Raw genomic sequence first — 22,218 nt, 5'->3', positions numbered from 1 at the left:
TTGTTAAGTTTTAGACGCCGCTTTATACCAAGGTGCTAGCTAGAAGAAATGCATAGCATGTTTGAAAAAAAAAAAGTCAGGGCCAGCTGACTGACCAGTCTATGTTCCATCAATCTTTCAGCTTCTTCGGGCTGTTTATTCTCTAAGTAGGAAGTCTGCATTTTTAAGGTTGTATGTGTCAATCTAAATTTGTACATGTTTCTGCTAAGTGGTTTTACTTCATAATTTGTTCCATGCCAAGTGCCAGAAAAATAACAGCTACGTTCAAAACAAAGTTTATGTAAAGCAAGTGGGTAAATGCTATGCATATCATAATAATGTAGACTAGAGTAATTTTTCTTTACTGAAGTGTAACTGAGCCATTTAAAGCAATTAATGAGCTTGGTTGTTCCTTTATTTCCATTTTGAATCTGACTCTTTGCAGATGGGTGCCAAGCAGATTATGAAAATCTGACCTCTTTCTTCTCTTGACTGGATTAACAAAACTACTTAGCAGAATTAGAAAATAATTGCCTGTACTTCTTGCTTCCATGGCAAAGAACAACATTCTCTGATTTTTTTAATAGTGTTATCTTTATCTTTTCTTGTTATTTTATTGCTACTGAAGTGGAATGATGAGTAAGCACTGTTTTCTTGAAAACAAAAAGTGAGTAGGGAATATCCCTATCTTATTTCTTTCATCTACAGTAATAATAATAAGAGTGAAGAGCATTCTGAATAGTTGAATGACAGTATCGTTCAATGAAAGAAAATCATAGAATCATAGAGTCATAGGGATTGGTAGGAACCTCTGGAGACCACAGAGTCCAACTCCATGCTAAAGCAGGTTCCATATAGTAGCTCGAGCAGGAAAAAGCAAGGCTGTGTTTTCCACAGGCAAGTGAAAGTGATGCATCAACACACCAAGGGGATGATGATAAATATTGTACCTAAAGGCACAAAATGCAATGACAATGTTAAAAAAAAAATGAAAAAAAAGAATTTGGATTCAAATCATAAAAACAAACTGAATACATGCCTGTCTGTAGGCAAACATGATGCAAGTATTTATTTTCTTTTAAATTGGTCTGAACATTCACAGCTTGCTGTGCGCTCTCTAATTAAGACAGAAAACTTCCTGCTGTGTGCAGGTAGTGCAGAGCTGCCCTTCTACTATGCTGAGCTATTTGGTAACTTCCATCATGTCCTCTGCCATGTTGTCTTTCTATGACCTTACCCTAAAGCTATTTTCCAAGATAGGAAAGGATTTTAAAGGTCATACTGGCCTTGAAAACCCTTGCACACCCCAGACAAATGAGACAGTGCATATTGTTGTTACTTTGTTCTAGGAAGACAGGATGGGAAAGAAGACCAGCAGAAGGTAGAGTATTTGGTTATCATTCTTTATCTTCTGATGTGACAGCTGGCCAATGTGTTATACTCCTTTTTCTTTTCTGTTCTCATCCAGGAACATATTTTAAGAAACCAGTTGTCTCCTTACTTGTCTCTGCAGTGCCTCATATATGTTATACTTTTGCCCTTTATTTGCATTCTATGCAATGTCGGCAGAGACAGACTATATCCTGAGGGCTGTTAGCTGAGCAGGAAATCTAAGAAATTACTCTTGGAATGAGTTCTTCCAATGATTATGGAAAATAACAACTATGAGTAGGTTTACCTGTTAATTCACAAGTGCATGCAGGAAGAATGTGCTGGATGAGAGGGTGACATCCATGTTAATTTCCAACAAGTCTGTAACTGGTATCCAAGGTGATGGTTTAAATCTGTAGTCCCAGGCCTGTAAAGTGATGTTAGCAGTTCTGTTCTGTTATTCTGTTACCAGAACTATCATATTTTTCCACAGTTGAGGTGAGAAGAGGGTGCATTTATAGGACAGGAAATTCTCTGTAAGGTGTTCTTTTTCCTAAACCCGAATTGTTATTTTTTTAACTTATTTGAATAACCTCCTTTATGATAAAGAGTTTGGGTGGATATATTTATGGGCAGTCCTTTCAGCTGTGTTTACCTTTCATTTGTTTTACAGACCTCCAGAACAGTGAGTGGGTGTCCACAATTGTGTTCTAGGATATTAAACTTTTTTTTCCTGTATGCTTCTTAAGCACTGTTGTGAATTTGACTATTAGAAGTGTTGTCCCTGAACAATTTCTCTGCTTTTCTCAAGAATTCATGAATTTGACTCCCTCACTGGTCCACGGAAATGCATTTTCAGGGTAAACCACTGCAGCAGTAGAGCGTGGATGTAAAATGGGATTGATCGTGTTTGAGATATTCTCCTTTAGACATTAAAAGTAGTGGAATCACCATCCCTGGAGGTGTTCAAGAGCCATGTGGATGTGGCACTGAGGGTCGTGGTCAGAGGACATGGTAGGGGTGGGCTGATGGTTGGACTAGGTGATCCTAGTGGCGTTTTCCAACCTCTATGATTTAATGACTCTATGATTCTGTGAAAAGATACTGTTAGATAGGTATCCCTCAATCCCCTCTGTCTGAGTGGGTCTGTTTGAGTAAAAACTTTACTCCTGGAGGGAAAAAGACTCCGGTCCATGTGGTTGAAACATATGGAAAGCAGGACACATGCATATGAGTCTGTGCTACTCTGCTACAGCAAATGTCTAATTATTTACATACAACATAACATTGACAAAAGGTGCAGTCAAAAGACCCACTTTGTCTTTGTAAACCCTATTGCCTGTATCTTGGAGCATGCTCCTGGGAGTCCAGGGCTGTGACTCAGATGCAGGAAGGGGCTGAACCTGCCTCTTGTGGTTGCCGAGCCAGAGCAGCAGCCACTGAGCAGCTGTGGCAGGGGGACGTTGGTGGGACAGGGTAGAGGAGTCAAGACATCCCTGATTTTTGTTTTCTCTTTGTTCCCACAACACCTTCTGAAAGCAGAACTGTTCTACTTGTTTCAAATGTTCTGATAGAGGCAGCTGAAAGCTGCATTCTTTTACACAGAAAAATTTCCAAGATGTCATCATCTCTGAATTTGAAAAAGAAGTGTCTTGCTTGGAGTAGTTCCCACCAAGAAATAAAAATATCAGCAATATTCCCGTCACCAGTACCACATTGTTCTGTACTCTGCTCTGTGGGGTTTCAATATGCTTTGCTTGATTTTGATTTCAGAGGATGGGAAGACACTAGTATTTTTAGGTAAATGTAATTCACTAGACTAGTGTCTGCACGCAGCCAGTTCTCTTAGGGCCATACAGGAATGTTTGCACTGCTTTCAGTGGAAGACTTCCTCTTTATCCCTGTGGAAGGAGGTTAAGTCAATGACAACTAAGCTGCAGAACTGTTCAAGCTCCCAGGAAACTTCTCTGTTGAGACCAGTGCCCATTTTCAGCCCCATTGTGAATAACAAGAGGCATCAGTTAAGATAAATTAACTGATTTTGTTGCAAGTTTGTAAACAGATTAGTCTTTCAGTTCATAGCTAAACGAAAGTATGACTGAGATGAAAGATGTCTTTATAGCTAGATGAAAAGGGTTTGTCTCTTTAAATGGCACTTTGTGTTTTCTTTATATTCTATGGCAAGGATTTCACAGTTAAAAAAAAGAAAGTTCATTCTAGATTAGGGAGAGAAGCTGCCCAAATATAGTGATGAAGACACTTGAGCCAAGCTAGGGAATTGGTGACTGTTTTAAAAGTCTTTCCTTCCCTTTTAAGTAACTCTGATCCTAACAGAGACATGGGGTTTTGGTGCAGATGGTTATTATACATACTGAAAGGACTGTGTACTTACAATACACTCCATAAGCTATTAAATGCTGTAAAAGTCTGGTGGACTTTATAGTTTGCATCCTGCCATTAGAGTTCCCTCTGAAGTCTGTCAGAAGAACATAATTCCACTCTAATTAAAGCTATTCCTCTTTTTATAATGTGAAATCAGGCTAATTATGACTAATTGTTTCACAAATATATGGTAGCTCTAATTGTACCTTAGCCCTGGACACTGCCCCACTTACCCTCAGCTTAGCAGGACCCCTGTGAAGAGTGTTTTGTCTTCATTATTCTCCAGCAGGACTATGATATGCAGCCAGAGAAAAAGGGAAGGTGCTGAAGAGGATGTTACTGTTATTACATTTTCAATGATGGTAGAGACGGGCTTCCCAACATCACAGCACATGGGTTCCCTGCTGCCTACAGACCTCAGAAATGTCAGATCACTGCATTTTGAACCTTTCTGAAAACACCAGCTCTTTTATCCTGTCTGAAGGTTAGTTTGGGTCAGATTTGTAGCCCACTGATATGAATGAGAACTGAGCAGGATCTGAGCCTCTGATCTTAGTGGATTTTGTTGGTGACTGAGTCCATTTGCTCCTTAGGGGCAATTTCCTTTGCCGGTCTGAGCTGCTCAAAGATGAAGCACACAAAGAAACATATACCCAGATCAGCAGATACTCTAAAAGTAAAACTCCAAGTTACTGTTTTTAGAAATGACGACATCCTGCAACAGCAAACTTCAAAGAAACTGGAAGTTTCAGTACTGACTTATTTCTTTTTCATCCTAACTGTATTTCATTAGAAGGTTGCACAATGATGAGTCAAAGCTTGGGGTGGAAATGTTAGTGATTTAGTTTTTCAGTTCTACTGAAAAAGCACAGTCATGGCTGTTACAGATCTGTTATTTGACATTTGTGCACACCTGGCATACAAAAAATGTGGAAGGAATGGGATCTGGAATTAGAGGAAATATGTTGCATCACTCAGTTAAATTCTTTGAACTTTCAGATTGCTTATTTTCTTTTTTCTTATTAGAAGTGCATTCTTTTAAAGAAATGCAAGATTGATGTTTCATTCAAAATAAATCTGAATCTGCATGCTAACATGCCAGAATATTTGTAATGCTGAAATACGTAACTTTTTTTAATGGCTAACAATTTTAAAGATCACAAGTTTGAGAAAAAAATGCAAATTTGGTACACATTTTGGGGCTTAGAGTAGTTCTGAAAGCTTATGATAGATAATACTTTTGTTGTGATACTTCATGCCAGTGGCTAGGAGAACTGATGTGGCCAAAACAGCCATATCCCTATTACTTCTATTCCACTAGTAGATGGCATAAAGGGGTTTTAACATGTAGTCTGCAAGAGATGCCTACAATGCCTATTTGGCCCTGAGAAATTAAACAGACCCTGAGTTATTATCTATGGGACTCATATGTTCTCAAGATCATAGCATAGCAAACTACACACAGCTACAAATGTACCCACCTGAATGGGCCCCTTTTTTTCTTGAGAAAAGTTCCTGTACTGTATGGCTGTTGTAAAAGGCCCATGCAGTACTGAGTAAAAGACCAAAAGCTTGAATGAAAAGGGACCAAAGTTCTCAGAATAGACAAAAAAATATCGTTGTGGTATTCACCAACCCAGTGGTGGGGTGCAGAGAAAACACATGTGCACTCAAAGGTGTACAGAAAAAGGCCAGTGGACAACTACAATCTTCAACAGTGGAAATTATGACTAGAAACAAGGGGAAAAAAATCACCCTGAGAGTTGTCACACACTGGAACAGGTGCCCAAAGCAATAGTGTAATTCTGTCCTATTCATAGCTGGACTAGGCAAGGCCCTCAGCAACCTACTGTAATTGGTTATGCCAAATGACTCAGAGGTCCCATCCAACCTCCCTTTCTCTGTGATTCTCCTGACCAAGTGCTCGTGCATCGTCCACCACATAAACAGAGAGGTACAGCAGGGAGCAGAGAGCACATGATAGAATCTGGAGACACTGCTAACTATATATAGCATCTTGTCCCACTATGATGTAGGATTTCCATGTGTGCTCTAGAAAGGAGAGATTAACTTGATGCTCTGGAGATGCATTTATGGTATACTGTGGGAGAGTTTCCATTGGTAAGGAGAAGAAAGGGTTGTTTGGGGGACAAATAAAGGACCAGTGTAGAATTTGGACTACATTTAAGTCCTGTCAACAAGGAAGAGGTTTGAAGGGTCACAGTTCAACACTGCAGTTGTTTTGAAAGACCTTTGCCATCTGGGCTGGTTCTCTTTTGCTAGGTCTCCATGCTGGAACTGGAGCTCACCATATGGGAGACCCCAGGTCAATGCTCTGCTTGTTGTCCCAATGAATATGTCAGGTCTGTTAACAGCATCACTGTAGCTGACACAAAAGCCATGTGTTCAAATTACAGCACTGTTGATTGTCATCGGAATTGGTCTGAATTAGCACAGAAAAGTTAGCAGGGTTTCAGGATAAAAAATTTGGGGAAATTTTGAATAATGAATTTTTTTAATGAAGTATTTGTCAACTCTTGTTGAGTGTAGGAATGGGAGTGAGATTTTAAAATTCTGAGATTCTATGATGGTTCAAATCTGACTGTAGAGTCCAAGTTTAGAATACACTTTTATACATGCTACACATTTGTTTGAATTTCAGCCAGTCTTTCCCAGAAGGGCAGCCTTAAGCAAGACTCATTAGCATTTTTTAAATCAACAAATATTTCCCTCTCGCCTTCTCATTGTACTTTTCCCTTGTTCCTGTTACACCTAGGAAATACTTTTTTGTTGGTTTTTTTTCAATATTTCTATATGAAGTCTTCCTCATTTCAGTGTGTCTACTTCTCACCGTTGTTTAGCAGGAGAATTTGAGATGGAATCTGTTGTTTTGGAGAGAGAGAACAAAGTAAAATTTTGGATTATAAAACTATTGAAAGAAAGCTTTCTTGTGCTCTAAACAGTTGCAGGTTATGTTTGTTGTGCAAAGAGGTCCAAACGTATGCTTGAACAAAATGAAAGAGAGGATGGCCAACTTGGGCTGCAATCTATGTTAAGCTCTTGTGACAAAAGTCCCATGAGACCACACATAGGTTATCTGAGTTATATTTACAAGGGACTTGGTGCCTTGTGTTGACTACTAAAGAAATAAGTGCAGGTAGCAGAAGCACTCTGGCTACCACAAAGTACTATGACTAGTTTAATTTATCTCCCAGATGCTTTCATCTAGCATGGATAAGCTTCTATAGCTTTCCAGATTAACAGGGCAACTTGAATGCACAGCTTTCACGTCAGCTGCCAGTCTAGTGAGCCTGATCCCTGCAGGCTCAAGCATAACAGGCTCCAGGCCAACAAGTTTCTCAGCAATGTAAAGTAGCTCAGGTACATATTAATGCATTTAAACTATTTTATGTCATGCATATGAGTCCCTGCACATATCTCCATATCTCCATTTTCCACTTCAAGGCTTGTGAGGTGTTGAATTGCTAGAAGCACAAGAACCATGTGACTATGTCAGCTGTATGGAGTATGCTGGTATTGTTTAAGGTCATGTGAAGGGGCCAGATGTTAAATACAGTCTTGAGCTTACCATATACATAAGGGGAAGGTATTGCTTGTGCTTCCTGAAGTAATTTGAGTTGCTTTCTCTAAAAAAGCTACATATTTCTGCCAGTTCTGGGAACAATCTACTTTCTGCATCAGTGCTCTCTATTCGGAGAGCACTCTATTCTATGCTTCTTTTAGGCACAGATGTGTATGCCCATATAGTAGTAGTTGGAGTCTGATCCTATATGGCTGAAATCTGTGATAGTTTTGCTGCTTACTGTAATGTAAATGCGTCTGGGTCCTATGCTTTTGCAAACTGTCATGATGGAAGGCACAGCAATAAATGTAATAAGATAATAAAATTTGGCTGTTTTTCTATAATGTATAAGCCCATCTGTATGCCTCATGTCAATAAAAACAACTAATTACAGAATAACTGAATATAAAGGGCCCCACTGCTTAAGAAATTTCTCCTGTATTCCATTCCTAAACTTCCTTTTGCATCTATTGAAAATCTAGACTGTAAGACATATTTATTCCATTAAATCCTGACTTTGAATTAAAACAAAACAAGAAGATAACTGTAGCCTTATCTTTGCTAAGGTCTGTTCATGTCTTTATACATGGAAAACAGTCTCACTTGCTCTGGGGGAACTGCTTCCAAAGTGCAGAGGTGGTTGTATCTCTAACGCTTTGCCAAGCTTGGACCTCATGAAATTCTGCTGGAAAAGCACACAAGGGTGAGCTAAACCTGCCATAACTCTTTAATCTCCTTTCTTCTACAGCTGGAAGTAAAATGCATTGTGATTTTCAACTTAGCCAAATGCAAAACCCCAAACACTGCTTCTGCTGCACTTTTTGCCTGCTATGAAGTCAGGCTTGGTTTATGTTTATCTTTGCTCTGTTTTAAAACAGTGTATGAGGCAGGATACCAGCATTTCCCATGCAGTGCAGAGAAACACTAGGAGTTTTCAGCTGAGCAAAATTAGTGTCTTTTCCATCTGACATTTCTTTCTTCACATTACTTTGTTAAACTTGTATCATTGCTTAATACAGGTTTCATACTGTGTTGTAAATTCTATGTTATAGCTCAACACTGTTAGGCAATATGTTTAGATCCACAAAGCATTCTTTTTCTAAGCCCTTAACTTTAGACTATGCAGATGCATGAGTGACAGCGAGTCCACGTTTCTTCCAGCAAATGACTGCAAAATCCAGATGCTGAAAAAATGAGCCTAAAGTTCAGTATTAGTTATTAATAGACTTTCTTCAAACAAATTTGAAATAAAAATAAAAATAAAGCCGCCAAGGTCATAAATCAAAGTTTTATTAAAGGTGATCACTGGAACAGGCTGCCTAGAGAGATAGGTGTTGGAGTCACCTCCAGAAATATTCAAGATCCTCATGGACACTTTCCTGTATGACCTGCTGTAGGGAACCTGCTTCAGGCAGGTGGTGGACTCAATGCCCTCCAGAGCTCTCTTCTAACCACTATGATTCTATAATTCTGTGTGGTATTAATTTGAAGATACTTTCTTGCTAAGGATATACAGTATTTCCATTTTTATGATACTTTAATGTTTTTGTTGATAAAGAGAAACTGAAATTGTGGCAGTCTTCCTGGTATGCACTTTTGAAGTATTTTGTGCAGACTAAGTCAATGCTTTTTGAACGTCACTCTCTTTCTTAAATACTTCATGCTTATACAACTCTTCAAATTTTTGTTTTTACTTTCCAGCATCTGAAATGGAATTACCATCAGTAAAAAGAAAAATCAAACCAAAAGAAAACACTTTATGCCTAGGATATATAAAAGAAGTAAAATGCATTTAGAAACATAAAGGAAAATTTGTCTTAAGAACTTCAAAGATTCTCCTAAGTTTTGTTCTCTAGTCAAGTAATCTTCTGCATAGGAAGATGCCTTACTTTACTAATCCACTGAAGAAGCATCACTACGTCTAATTGCACTTTTACTTCCTCAGAATGCTTTAAGAAAAAAAAATAATAATGTTGCCAGTCAGTCATGCTGTTTGAATTAACGTTGTTCCACCAAATCCCCTTCGCCATTCTCAGAGTAGCGTTTCAGAAGTCCAGAAATCCTGCAAAGGATTGTGAAGGGTCAGCTACGCTTCTCCATCTCCCTTTCTGTTGAGTTTTGCTTATCCCTTCACTGATGATTTATCCATTCCCTCTCCTGCTGCTGTCCCATAAGCTGACTCCTCTCTTCTTCTTCTTCAGGAGATGCCCATACATGGCTGTAGAAGGGAAGAAATTACCATGAATGCTTTTGAACACTAAGCTGTGCTGGAGAAACCTGCTTCAGACACAGCTGACGGCCAGATAATGTTGTTACCCTTTCAGAGGGTGTCCATATCTAGGTCAGACTTCAGACTTCCTTCTAGAATTTTTCCAAATATAGAGCAATTTTTCACTCTTCTTGGAACACCTTAAGTCCATAAACCAACAAACTGCATGCCCAAATCTGTCATGTGTTCTCTGTGACTGATAGAGATGAACAATACTCTAGTGAGTGGACTGATCTTTGATTTGCTCTGGAAGAGTTGTCAAGCTTGGTTTAGGGCTTGATAGGGTCATTGCTGTCCCTTGAGGCCCACCACTCCCCTGGAGATAAATCTTTTATGGCTCCCACCCATGAAGGAGACAACTGAGTGAATCCAACATAAGGAGTGTCAGAGAGAGGTTCCTCAGCAGAAGAAATGGCTGGTTGTGATTGGGATGTGCAGGATGTACTGACACCCTGAGATAGCTTCAAAGAGGGTGCTTAGTGGAGCTGTTTCATGGGCAAATTGCCCAGCACACAAAACTGCCTCTCCTGTTTGCATCACTTGAACCAGCAAGAGTACATACACGTAGGAGAGAACAACACTATGATATTCCTTAATAAAAGTGATATTTCCTCACAAGAACAAAAAGTATCCTCCAGAAACCTAGGGGGAGAAAAGGGAGAACAACTTTCCTGTGCAGATTACTGAACTTTTCTTTCATCCTCAAAGCAAATACTTGCATGCAACAGTTTCAGTGCCAGTACATTCTGTTCCTGAACAGCATATACATTTCTTAAATATGACAACTGAGGAAATTTATAGGATGCTGAGAAAATGTTAGCTAGTTCTTTTTTATTTCTTGCTCATATATTTCTAAGCATTACACTTTAATTCTCTCATAAATCTAGTTTTAGATTCTTCAGATTTTACCATTTTTAACTGTAGCAGGTCAGGAATATAGTCAGAACACTGAGAATAATGTGCAATAAATACTATGCTATTTTAATATACTCAGTAATTATTGAAAGTGCAAGGTGTATGTAACTTCTGATTATATAAATTTAATCAAGTTACTGTTTTCAAAAAGTCTGTGAGGTGTTGACAAAACTTGTTATGGCCTTTCAAAATACTATTGCTTACTCTTATTCAGTATATGCCATCAGTTTGTACCGGATACTTAACTGTGGTTGAAAAAATTAATATATTACCTGAACTTTGTGTGTGATGCAAAACATATTGGTTCTTGCCTAGCACTTTCTGTAGCCTTATTAGGAACATAACTCTTGTGAACAAAAGAAAAACACAGGCATAGGTATCTCACAGCTAGAGGGCAGCTAGCAAATCCAGTCTAATCTCCTACGTATCATCTGCCTTTCAGTTTGTTTCACTCAGCTACTTCTGACATGCAAAATCCAGGTACAAGAACTGTGTGCTGAATCACAGACTCATGGAATCAAGGAACCACCGAAGGCTGGAAAAGACCTCCAAGACCACCCACTCCAGACATCCACCCACCACCAATATTTCCCAACTAAACCATGTCCCATAATACAACATCTAAATGTTTCTTGAATGCCAGTATCCTCAATTTCTTTTTCCAAAGAAATATCCTTAAAGTGCAAGAGGTGCTAGCAAAGGAACTCCTGAAGGAGCTGATAACATGCACTACAGGAGTTTGCTATGTAATTTGTTATTACTGATCTGGATCTCATTTCACTTTCTAAAAACTACTCTCATTTTCATTTATCTTTTCTCAAGAGATATTAGGTTTCCTTAGCTTGTGACTTTAGCCTCAAAATAATTTCTCATTAATTCATTTGATAACAGGATGCATATCTTTCCACAGCTGTAATTTTAAGTAAAGGGTGGGTTAAAATGTTTGAAACAGACCCATGTTCTAAGGGTGGAATGAATGTTAATTAGAAGTTACTATTTGTCACTCTGTTTGTTGGAAAGCCAGATTTCTGTACGGTCCACAATAATAACCTGCATACAGAAACTGTGTGATGGCTACTTTTTGGCCTCATGTCTTGTTCTTGTGGAGCTGAATAGTGAACACTTTCAAGCTAAGCATGGAGTTGTGTTGAGACTGAATAGCCAAACACAGAAATCTGACAGGACAACTCCATCATGAAACAGAAAGGCAGCAAAGTGCATCAAGGAGGAATTTCATTTGATCTGGCAACTTTTCTGGTGAACTCTGCGGTTTTCCACTTGGAAAGCACAAAGTCTTGAATTCATTCGTTGCTCTCCCCTTGGTATCCTGTGCATGTGTATAAGTATCCTGTAACAGGATAAGCATCAGGGAGTAATCATTATCAAACACCCTTGCACGGTATTAAGAAAGACAGTCAAAACCTTGAGCTATGGAAAGTGGTTGATGTAGTTAAAATGTGTCAGACGTGACTCAAAAGTCTCCTTCCTTTCTGACAATATTACTTCATTCATGTTAACCACATTTGTAAGTGGCCTGGACTGAAGAGATAGTGTTTGGGGAATTCCAGACTCCTTTATACACAGTTGGGAGTTTCAGGAATAGCTACTCTGCATTCCACTTTGATATATAATCCTCATTATGGCTTTGAATAAGAACATGGTAATTTGCCAAAAAAATAAATAAAACAAGTTATTGGTCAGAGGCGCACTATATAGGGAGTACTAATAAAAACAAATATTTTTGGCTGTAGTCTAAAGTTTCTACTGTAAATGAGCTAATTTAGGGCTGTATCCTCCCCTGAGATCATGGGTTGGAACTTAAGATAAGCAGTAGCTGCACAGATAGCTTTGGGTGGTAGGGTAGAAATGTGCCTTCTCCACAGGCCTCACATTCAGGGGGAAGGAGGGTAGACCATTTGCTGCCTTTTCCCCTTAGGTGGAATGACCTCCCCAAGAAGGGGAGCTCTGTTCATTCATTATGTGATATACTTAACTCCTTGTATGACCAAGTCACAATTCAACTCCCTAGGAATGTGCTCTATATCCCAGAAGAAAATCTACCTTCAGTTTTGATGAACTTCAGGGGGGACAAACGTAGACATAGATGACAAAAACACATCTTCAGATAGATGGGTCTATTTTCACCCCTAGATCTAGAGTACTACTGTTAGTGCAGCGCTGAAAGTAAACTCAGGCCACCTGGAGCCTCCCAAACAGGTGGTGACGCATGGCTCATTCTTCAGTTACTGGCTTGCTGCTGGTAATGTTCAGCCTCTGGTTTCATGGGCAGCTTAAACCACTCCAAGCCCAAGGCAGGCACAGTCCTCAGCTCTCTGCCATTTGCAGCCCAGCACATGCTCCACCCTCCTCACATCACCCTAGACCTGGGTGTCATGATGTGCTGAAGCAAGGAGAGGTTGCTGCTGAGCGGGGCCCATCAGAGGGTGATGTGCTCTTGGCCACACCAGGGCCCTGCTCTGAACGCCACAAAGGGGCTGGTGTTAATGTTGCATGAAAGAGAGTTTGCAGTCTCTCCTCGCACAGATCTATTAATCCTTATTTACTAAAATAAAAAGAAATGCCACTTAGCATCATTTCATTTTTTCAGGAAAGTACATTAGACAGTGCAAAGCACATTCTTTGTAGGTGATTCTGCGAAGGCGAGATGGATACAAAATATCTTAGCTGAATTTGGAAAGCTGTACAAATGCTGATGGACACATATCTTCATGTTTTAGTTTTCTTGTCCTTTGTGCCATTTTTCCCTCCCTGTATTCTGACAACACTCTTCTGCTCTGGAGTTCTGAATGTGCAAACAGAGCTAAAGAGAGTGAAATTCTGGCTCATCTCTGACAGTTGTAGAAGTCCAGTTTATTTCAGTAGATGAGGATTTCACCTCTTCTCTTCATAGTATTATTAGGGGACTTAATTTTAATAATGTAGTAATTTAATTACTTAATTTCAATAAGACCCATACAATATGAATGATGTAGCTGCAGCACAAGGTGAATGATTGTACACCTTTTCAGGCTTTGGTCCCTGAAGCTCTTTCAATCTGTTTGATATGTTTAAAGTCTAGCAAGCCTCAATTTGTCTTAAATTTACTATGCAAGAGCTCTGAAAAGTCCACGTATGGCACTCATCTGCCTAGGAAGGGAAGCTCTGAGTTAAGGCAGTAGTAACTTACACTGTTTCTAAACACTACGAGAAGCAGGTTTACATGCCTTTTGGAAATCACAGCCTTTCTCTCATTTACACTGTCACTATGCTAGTAGGACCCAGATGTCCAGAGAAAGATTTCCTGAAAAAGAAAGCAATCCAGAAATGGACAGAGTCACACATTGCAAAAGTTATCCAACAGCTGAAAAACATCAGTTTTTACAAAGTATGTGACAAATACAGCTTGCATGACAGTGGGAGAGGGTCTGCAAGTCCTGCTGGCACTTGCTGGGGATAGTCTGCATAACTGCTGACGGATTCACCTCCTGTGAGTAATGGTAAACATCCCAAAGTCATGCTGGTAGAAATTCTCTGCAATGCCACTCGGCATTATTCATCACACCAGCACGTGGATGTGTGTGTGCAGCTTTCCAGTGTTGTGTGCTATGCATAGCCTTTCACTGCCTCATATTCATGTAGTTATAATGTGCAGGTCCTTATCACCTTGGAAACACTGATCTTTTGGGACAGACACTGTTCTCCAAGCAGAGCTTTGACTTTGGTCTCTCTTGTGCAGCTTGCTCTGGGGTAACCACTTAGTATCATCCTTGCTTTCACAGTGCCACCAATCTGGTCCAGCACTTCTGGTGTGATGATTGCCACTGATTAAGCAGTGTTTCTTTTTTTTTTTTTCTTTTTTTTTTTCCTTTTCTTTTTTTTTTTTTTTTTTTTTTTTCCCTGCATTTCCATAGTGTTTAGTACATACATTTACAGCTGTATTTTGAATGCTATAGCTTTTGCAGGTAAGCATTTTGAGCCTTGTTCACCTAACCATCAGTTGTTTAGGTGAGCATTGCTTGGAAGAAGAACCTGTGTTCCATCTGCAAGCAGGAAGGTGCATGGCAGGAGGATGGATAGTGTCAGTGTGAAAATCCAGAGGTGTATGCTGCTCCCTAGATAGAGAGGACTTCCAGTCTCTCAGTCCTAAGGCAGGGTATGAATCTGTTATAAAGTCTAATCCTTTTGATATGACTGTAAAAAAGGAAAAGCAGTGTAATCACATCTGGTGAACTCTAGAGCCATACATAATTCTGTGCCCTTTTGATGCATTTGCATCAGCCTAAAATTACAGATTGCACAGCAGAAAGTCAGCAGACCTTGGATCCTCACCGTCCACTTCTGCGTGGAGTCCAGCTGTGGAAGTGGCACACACGTCTCTGTCTGCTTTCCTGTCATAGCACGGCTGATGCAGGAGGACCTTCCTCCCCGTCAGTCACAGGAGGTGCTCCTACAGAGCAGAGTTAATAACAGCAATTTGTGATGCCAGCAACTGCAAGGAAACCTGCTCCATGGCTATGAATATCTCACTTTCAGAGTTAAGCTCTGGCAAAGAAAAGCACTCAAGAAAACTCTTAGCTTTTGGTTTGTGTTAGAATTACCTTGTTTCAGTTCCCTGGAAAGAGATATCTCCCTAACCCAAACTTTGGTGTCATTTGGACTTTTGACATAGAGTCAATGCCAGCTAGAGGACACAGGGCAAAATCTCCTACCACATGCCAGCCCTGTGATGGACTGTCAAACACAAACACGGCCAGCGTGAAATTTGGGGTGGGGGTGGCGGAGGTTCTGACAATAAATACCATCTGGTTCAGAAAGTTAGTACCAGATGTCTGGAAGCGTCCAACTCCAGCCAGTAAAGGTGGAGCTGAAGTAATTAAAATGATATTTCTGTTTGGAAAAAGGAAGGAGTGCTGTCACGGCTTTTAAACAATGATTTGCAAAAGTAGAAAGGCAAAAGTCATGCCTTTTGCAAAATATCTTCCCCTGTAGGGGATGCATGAATGGATATCCAGAAAAGAAACATGGATACATTGCCAAAGGTTGAGCTCAAAGCATAATTCCTCCTTTGGGGATCACTGCTGTACAGCAGTGCAGGGAACAAGTCAAATGGACTGAGCATTTGCAAAAGCATCTTTGCAATTTGTACTGGCTTACGTCTGCTTGTCTTTAATTCCCATACTGTATGGTACAGAGCTGGCACCCAGCTTCCAAATGTTCTCCATCTCCTTCTCTCCTACAGAGAATCTGTTTTCTTGGGGGAAAGCTATGATATGCTGAGCCTGGAGTAATTCAAGGAACTTCTAAGTCCCAGGGCATTCCAATAGGTCTAAGCAAGTCTGAGCTCTGAGAGCTTGTTTCTGTCCCAGAGCAATAGGGGGCATTTCTGGAGTGTCTGGGCAGAAAATATTTTTCTGTTCAGTTTAAATGAAATTTAGTAGTTTCCAGATTCTGTCTGTGATCTTTTGAAAGCTTAAAATACGAATCCAATAAATCCAAACCAATGTTTGTATGTGACTGCAACCTGAATAACACTGCTGTTGAAAGTTTACATTTACTGAAAAAAACATCTATTGCTTTTGGAGATATTAAAGCTCCTCGGAAGAAATATCTTCAGTGAAAGTTGTGACATCCATATCCCATTTGAGCACCCAAGGAAAGCATGCAAGAAAGAGGTCAATCTAAATGAGAATTTGGCTCATGTTGGGGTTTCCATTATAAACTCCATAGTTAAGTACTTGGTTTTCATTGATTTGAAGGGAAACAAATATGTTTCTAAGATCTAAATGGAGATATCATTAATTGCACTGTGTAGTACTGCATATCATAATTTACACCTGGTTTCTTTGCATCATGAGGACTAATTCTGGGGCAAACTGCATCTCGGCATCACTCTATCAACGTTTTTCCTGAATAAATAGATGAAAACTATCTGCAATTTGGTCTGCAAGTTAGTGCAGATTTGGGAACAGATAATGAAATTAAGAAGGTGATACTGAAGAAAAAGATTGTTTTTCTGATATGCCTTGTCTTTAAAAGATGACAGAAGTTCAAGGTCAAAAGGAAACTGTGTGGGAAGTGAGTATTTCGAGGCCTTTGGAGAGAGCAGAGAAAAAGATAATTAAATGCCATTCATGTTCATACATTTTTCCATATGTTTTCTAGTTTCCTGACTTATTGATCCCAACTTATCAGCCTTAAATTAATGTTCTAGTTACTGAGCAGTACTTTGCTGTATAACGCATAATTATTCTAATTATATATTGTTGTTATTTAAAATTGTTTTTGCGATCCCTTACCGCTTGCACATGCAGACAAACGCCTCCCACCTGCCCCAACCCATCTGTGCTTTATTACCAGACATGGATAAGGGATCCCAGAAGATCCATGATCTGAAGTGCTGTTAATTGAGTGTCTGGACCAGCTTTGCAGCATTTGTATATGGACACAACTTCAGCGAAATGATACATACTTCTGCCAGCACCAGATCTGTCCCAGTCCTGCTGTATACATTTTTACACTGGGAAGAAGAGATTCTGTAAATCCTTGGTATCTCTGATGGTTAATATGGCTGTGCAGTGATTGCAGGACACACCCCAGAGATCTTGTTTTTGGGAAAATCCTCCCCTAGAGATAAAGGCTTGTTTTCCATGAGAATTTCAGGGCCAGCTGTTTTCTCCTATCTGCATTTTTCCTTCCAGACTATACGGAAACAGAAGTGTCTTAGGGGTTCAGCTGTGCTGGCTGTTGAGGAGGTCTGGGGAAGGAAAGGTGTTTATCTGCCTATAAAAGGATAAGAGATTTCTATTGAAAATAAATTCTTAAATATAATCATACAACTTTTGTTTCTTTGATTATGCAGCTGCCTTGGGATCTGAGCTTCTGGTAAACACGTTGGCCTGTTAAAGGACATGATTCAGACTGTCCCAGATCCAGCAGCTCACATCAAGGTTAGTTTCCTGTTTACTCTGAGCCCTCTGATGTTTTGAGAGTGATAAAGTTAAAGAATATGTACACATACTGCAGGTTTTACTTCTGTGCAGCACCGGGTCTTTTATTCCTTGTTATTTATGTTACTGCATGAGTCAGTGGCAGAGTCTTTGTTGCTGACACCTGTTTTAATGTGTTCCGAAGTGTGTGGATATTTTGAGGGTAATTTTTTCCAAGCTTGAAAAATCTCTTGATCATCCTACAGTAGTTGGTCTGTGTAATAAAAAAAGACCTACTTGGAAAATTCTGAATTCATATGCCCCCAGTTTTGGTCCTTTGAAAGCCAGGGGCAGAAGTTAATGGAGAAGAAAAATAAGCACTATACAAAAAGCCAAACAAAAATCCCTTTGAAAAAAATCAGGGCCTAGTTCTGTGTAAATCAAAGGAGCACAGACACTGAACTTGTGCTACATAGGCTTACAACAGGATTGCTTTGCTCCACTTCAGAAGGCTCTGCATTGCTTTTCAGCTCCTTTTTTTTTTTTTTTTTTTTTTTTTTTTTTTTTTTTTTTAACCAAAAGAATAGGAGCATGCTACATTTAGCAGGCATTGCTGATGATGCTCTGCAATGAATAAGACATCTTTGGATATTGCCTGTAAATAGCACCTGAGCTTCACCAACTGCGGGTGGTGCTCTGTTTTAGCCTTGCTGCTTTATCACCTAGAAGTTTTGCTTGGAAACTGGCTGCTTCTAGAGGTGAACAGCAATTCATTTCCAGAAGTAAAACGGATACTTACATAGCAGTGTCTTAGGCTGGAGAAGAAGCTGACGTGTATAAAAATTATGACAAAACGGCATGTTTATCATTCACATGGTCTCTGTTACGTGAGAGCACTGCTGATAAATAAGATTTCTGTAATCAAAGGGATAGATCAGCCATGCTAAGCAGGCTGCCAGTGAATAGTTTTCTTTTATTCTTTCTGTCTGCCCTTCCTTGAAGTTACTTTTTCTGCAACTTCTTTCACGGAGTTTCTACTCAGCCAGCTGCTATCGACCAGTCAGCAGCTCCCTCTAGAAAAGCTTCATTTCTCAACTTATTTCTAACTGAATAAAAATGCAATGTTATTTTAAATAGCTCACTTTTCCTGTAGAAAGATAGGGAATAAGAAAGCCTCTCTGTGTAACTCCCTACAGCATTTTTGGATTGTGTTTAGATACTAGAGTGACGGGCAGCAGTATGAGAGCTCGTCCCTTCAGTCTATACAAGTTGTCTAAAACCCAACACTCTCACAGTCTTCTGGCACTCCACTATTTTTGTATAAGCAGTCTCTCCACTGCATGTCTCATCATCTGGACCTCAACCACTAAGAATTCAAAAATGTTATGGGGATATAGAACTCTCCATGCTTTCTAAGTGTCCACACTGAAAGAAAGAAAAACACCAGAACATTAAGAAGAACTCCATTTCTTGCTTTCTGCCAACAAGTAGGTTTTTGTTTTGTTTTGTTTTACAATGGGAGTTAGAGTTTGAGAGAACAAGGCTGGGAATGTATGCTTCTTTTTACAGTGAGTACAGAGAGCTGCACAAAAATCTCTCAACAATTCTGTGTTCAAGGGAACCTTTGGGAGTCTGTTATCAGTAGAACAGCACACACAAGTTGTTGCTACACTGAGAAGGGGTGTGAAGAAGGCAGTTACATGAATGTCCTGCTTGGGATAGGACGACTAGCCAAATAAACCTCAAATCCTTCACATTTCTGTTTATGTAATTAGGGTCTGCTTTGGTCTAAGAGCATTCTTCAGGGACGTGCCATTAATGCCATTCATTTAAACTTTAAAATCAGACGTAAAAACATTCTTAAAAGTAAACCACGAGAAAGTAGTGTGCATTGGACATAGGAAGGACTATTTGGTGTGATGATCTTTTCTGCTTCTAATTGCCATGGTGATGTTGAACATATGGGGTTCACTGCAGTCTTCCTTAATATAGTTTTGTTTAACTGTGCTCCATCAGGTAAGTCATGTGCTACACTTTGCTGGTATTTTGTTCCTTCAGTGAGCAGACATAACCTCACTCATGCACATTTAGAGTTGTTGCTTTGAAGTTTGCTTTCTAGGAAGTGTCTGAATTATTAAGATTTGACAGATTTTTGTTTTTAATTTTTCTTCCTGAACATGTGCAGGAAGTGAGTGTGAAAGATAAATGAACATGGCAGTATGAATATTCAGAGACATCTTTTTGCAGCAAGAATGATTTCATTTGTATTATGTGAGTTCTCATGTGCGCTATTTTGAAAACAGCCTTTTGCACTACCAGAAGGAAACAGCATCCAATCTAACAGCTCTTGTGACACATTTCAGAATGGGAAGTTGTATGAGCCTTACTTCAACACCTAGGCAGATCTTGTTCAGTTAGGGAAATGTTTGTCCTCATTTTGTTTAGGAGCTTCATTCATTTTAAATGAGTCATTCATAATTGATCTTGTGAACTTGTGATCCCATTGCTTCCTAATGCATAGTTATACCTTGGCCACCAGCTTGTTTTATGCCCAGACATAAAGGACAGAAATATTTCACATGGACAAAAAAAAAGATGTGTGTTCTGACCCTTAGTCCCAGTTCAGCGAAATACAGGGAATTCTGACCCCAGTCTTCAAGCAGTTCCACACATCTGGTACTTTTGAATGGGATGAAATAAGTAAGACTGTTCACATCAATAAAGCCATTTGTGCTCAGCAGTTTGTAAGTTCCAATTCAGCATAATAAACTTTGGCATTGCTAAAGTGTTAAAATAGTACCATTAGTTTGTTTTAATGGCAAACAATTAATAAAATAGGTTTGTATTTGATTTAAAGGTAGAAAATGAATTTTTGATTTCTGGTGTCTGCAATTATAATGAACAAATTATTTTTGTAAATTCATATGTATAGTTTATTTAGTCTAAGGGGATTGGCATCATTCAAGTTAATATCAAAATTTGTGTATCCTCTCACTCTTCTGGAATATGTTTTCTCTCATCAGTCTGAAAATTGCAGAGGACATTTGCAGCCTACTCTTTCCTCACATCTCACCTTCTCCATGCCACCAGAAGGGGCTTTCATTTTCATTGGGAGCTATAAATTGTTTAATATTAAGCATTATGTTAAGGAATATTTTTAATCTGTGCTGTCAGGGGGTCGAGATCTTTCTGTCACCAACAGAAAATTGCAAGCATGATGAAAATAGGTCTCCTATATACTAAGTCTCACTCCTAGAAACTGAGTCTTTGCTTGTCAGTCTGAACTGCGTTGCTTCTAAAGCCCAGTTTTAGTCATTGAAGCCACATAAGGATCTAGATGCTTATACTGGCATTAATTAAAGCAAGAGGTACAGCTCATCAGAAGAAATGTTTTGAAGAAGTCAGTGTCTGGACTGCCTCTTTGAATGGGCGAGACTAATTGTTTTGTAAATACATTTTTAAACATTTCTTTTTTCTCCTTTTGATTAAATTATAGTTTTAGTAGCCATAGAAACACTGTGCCAGTCCTATCTCAGATCTGCATTTTGTATGCAGTCATAATCATAGAATCATAGAATGGCCTGGGTTGAAAAGGACCATAATGATCATCTAGTTTTAACCCCCCTGCTATGTGCGGGGTCACCAACCACCAAACCAGGCTGCCCAGAGCCACATCCAGCCTGGCCTTGAATGCCTCCAGGGATGGAACATCCACAACCTCCTTGGGCAACCTGTTCCAGTGTGTCACCATCTGCTGAGTGAAAAACTTCCTCCTAATATCTAACCTAAACCTCCTCTGTTTCAGTTTAAAATCATTCCACCTTGTCCTATCACTGTCCACCCTTGTAAGTAGTAATGCTCCCTTCTGTTTATATGTTCCCTTCAAGTATTGGAAGACCACAACGAGATCTCCCCAGAGCCTCTTCTTCTCCAAGCTAAAGAAATAATATATGCTTTGTGAATGCTGACTCTTCAATAAAAGTTCAGAATTTTTTTAAATGTTAAATTCTGCTTCCAGAAGTCTTGTTTGCAAAGGCCAAATGCTTATTTGGCTTTAGTTAGCTTGTACCATGACTGGTAGGGATTTCATTGAACTGCTTCTCAGGAAGAGTCCAAGAAGGTGGTGGAGTCACCAACCCTGGAGGTGTCCAAGGAATGTTTGAACGTTGTGTTGAGGGACATGGTTTAGTGAGAACTATTGGTGATTGGTGGATGGTTAGACTGGATGATCTTGTAGGTCTTTTCCAACCTTGATGATTTCGTGATTCTGAGTTCCTAATGTTCATTTACTCCTTGTTGGGAGCAGAAGAGTCCAAGTTACAGTAGTGCAGGCAAGCAAATTACTACATTTGTCAGGAATTAAGCCAGCCCTGGGGTAAATAGGTATAATTCATTGAAGCAATATTGATCTGTGCCAGTGAAAGATTTGGCCTGCCTATATCCAGGTTTTTATGTTCCTTGGTGATCTAAGATTCTGAGATTTAGTGTAAAGAAAGATACAATTGAATGGCAATAGCTGAACAGAGGTGCTTGTGGATTGTATAGCCTTCATCTGGCTGGTAGAACTTGAGAAAGGGAATTCTTTATGTCCCAGATAGCTTAATCAAAGAGGACATCCAACACTTTTAGCCAAATTCAGCTGGTCTGTATGAGCATCTCTCTCTTTTTTCTTACTTTTCTTTCTTTCTTTCTTTCTTTCTTTCTTTCTTTCTTTCTTTCTTTCTTTCTTTCTTTCTTTCTTTCTTTCTTTCTTTCTTTCTTTCTTTCTTTCTTTCTTTCTTTCTTTCTTTCTT

At 39.4% G+C, this 22,218-nt stretch overlaps 1 protein-coding gene across 3 annotated transcripts in view; it reads left to right on the top strand.

The window, feature by feature from the left end:
• The window catches only part of ERG (ETS transcription factor ERG), a 141,366-nt gene that overhangs the window by 18,786 nt on the left and 100,362 nt on the right, over positions 1–22,218 (top strand). For all 3 annotated transcript variants that reach the window (XM_072338550.1, XM_072338529.1, XM_072338535.1), the window contains exon 2: positions 17,359–17,446. In XM_072338550.1, coding sequence (XP_072194651.1) covers positions 17,408–17,446 — 39 coding nt within the window. In that variant the 5' untranslated portion in view covers positions 17,359–17,407. The remainder of the gene's footprint in view (positions 1–17,358; positions 17,447–22,218) is intronic.

This window comes from Excalfactoria chinensis, chromosome 1 (genome assembly GCF_039878825.1).
Source record: "Excalfactoria chinensis isolate bCotChi1 chromosome 1, bCotChi1.hap2, whole genome shotgun sequence".
NCBI lineage: Eukaryota > Metazoa > Chordata > Aves > Galliformes > Phasianidae > Excalfactoria > Excalfactoria chinensis.
This window is presented reverse-complemented; position numbering and strand designations above follow the sequence as displayed.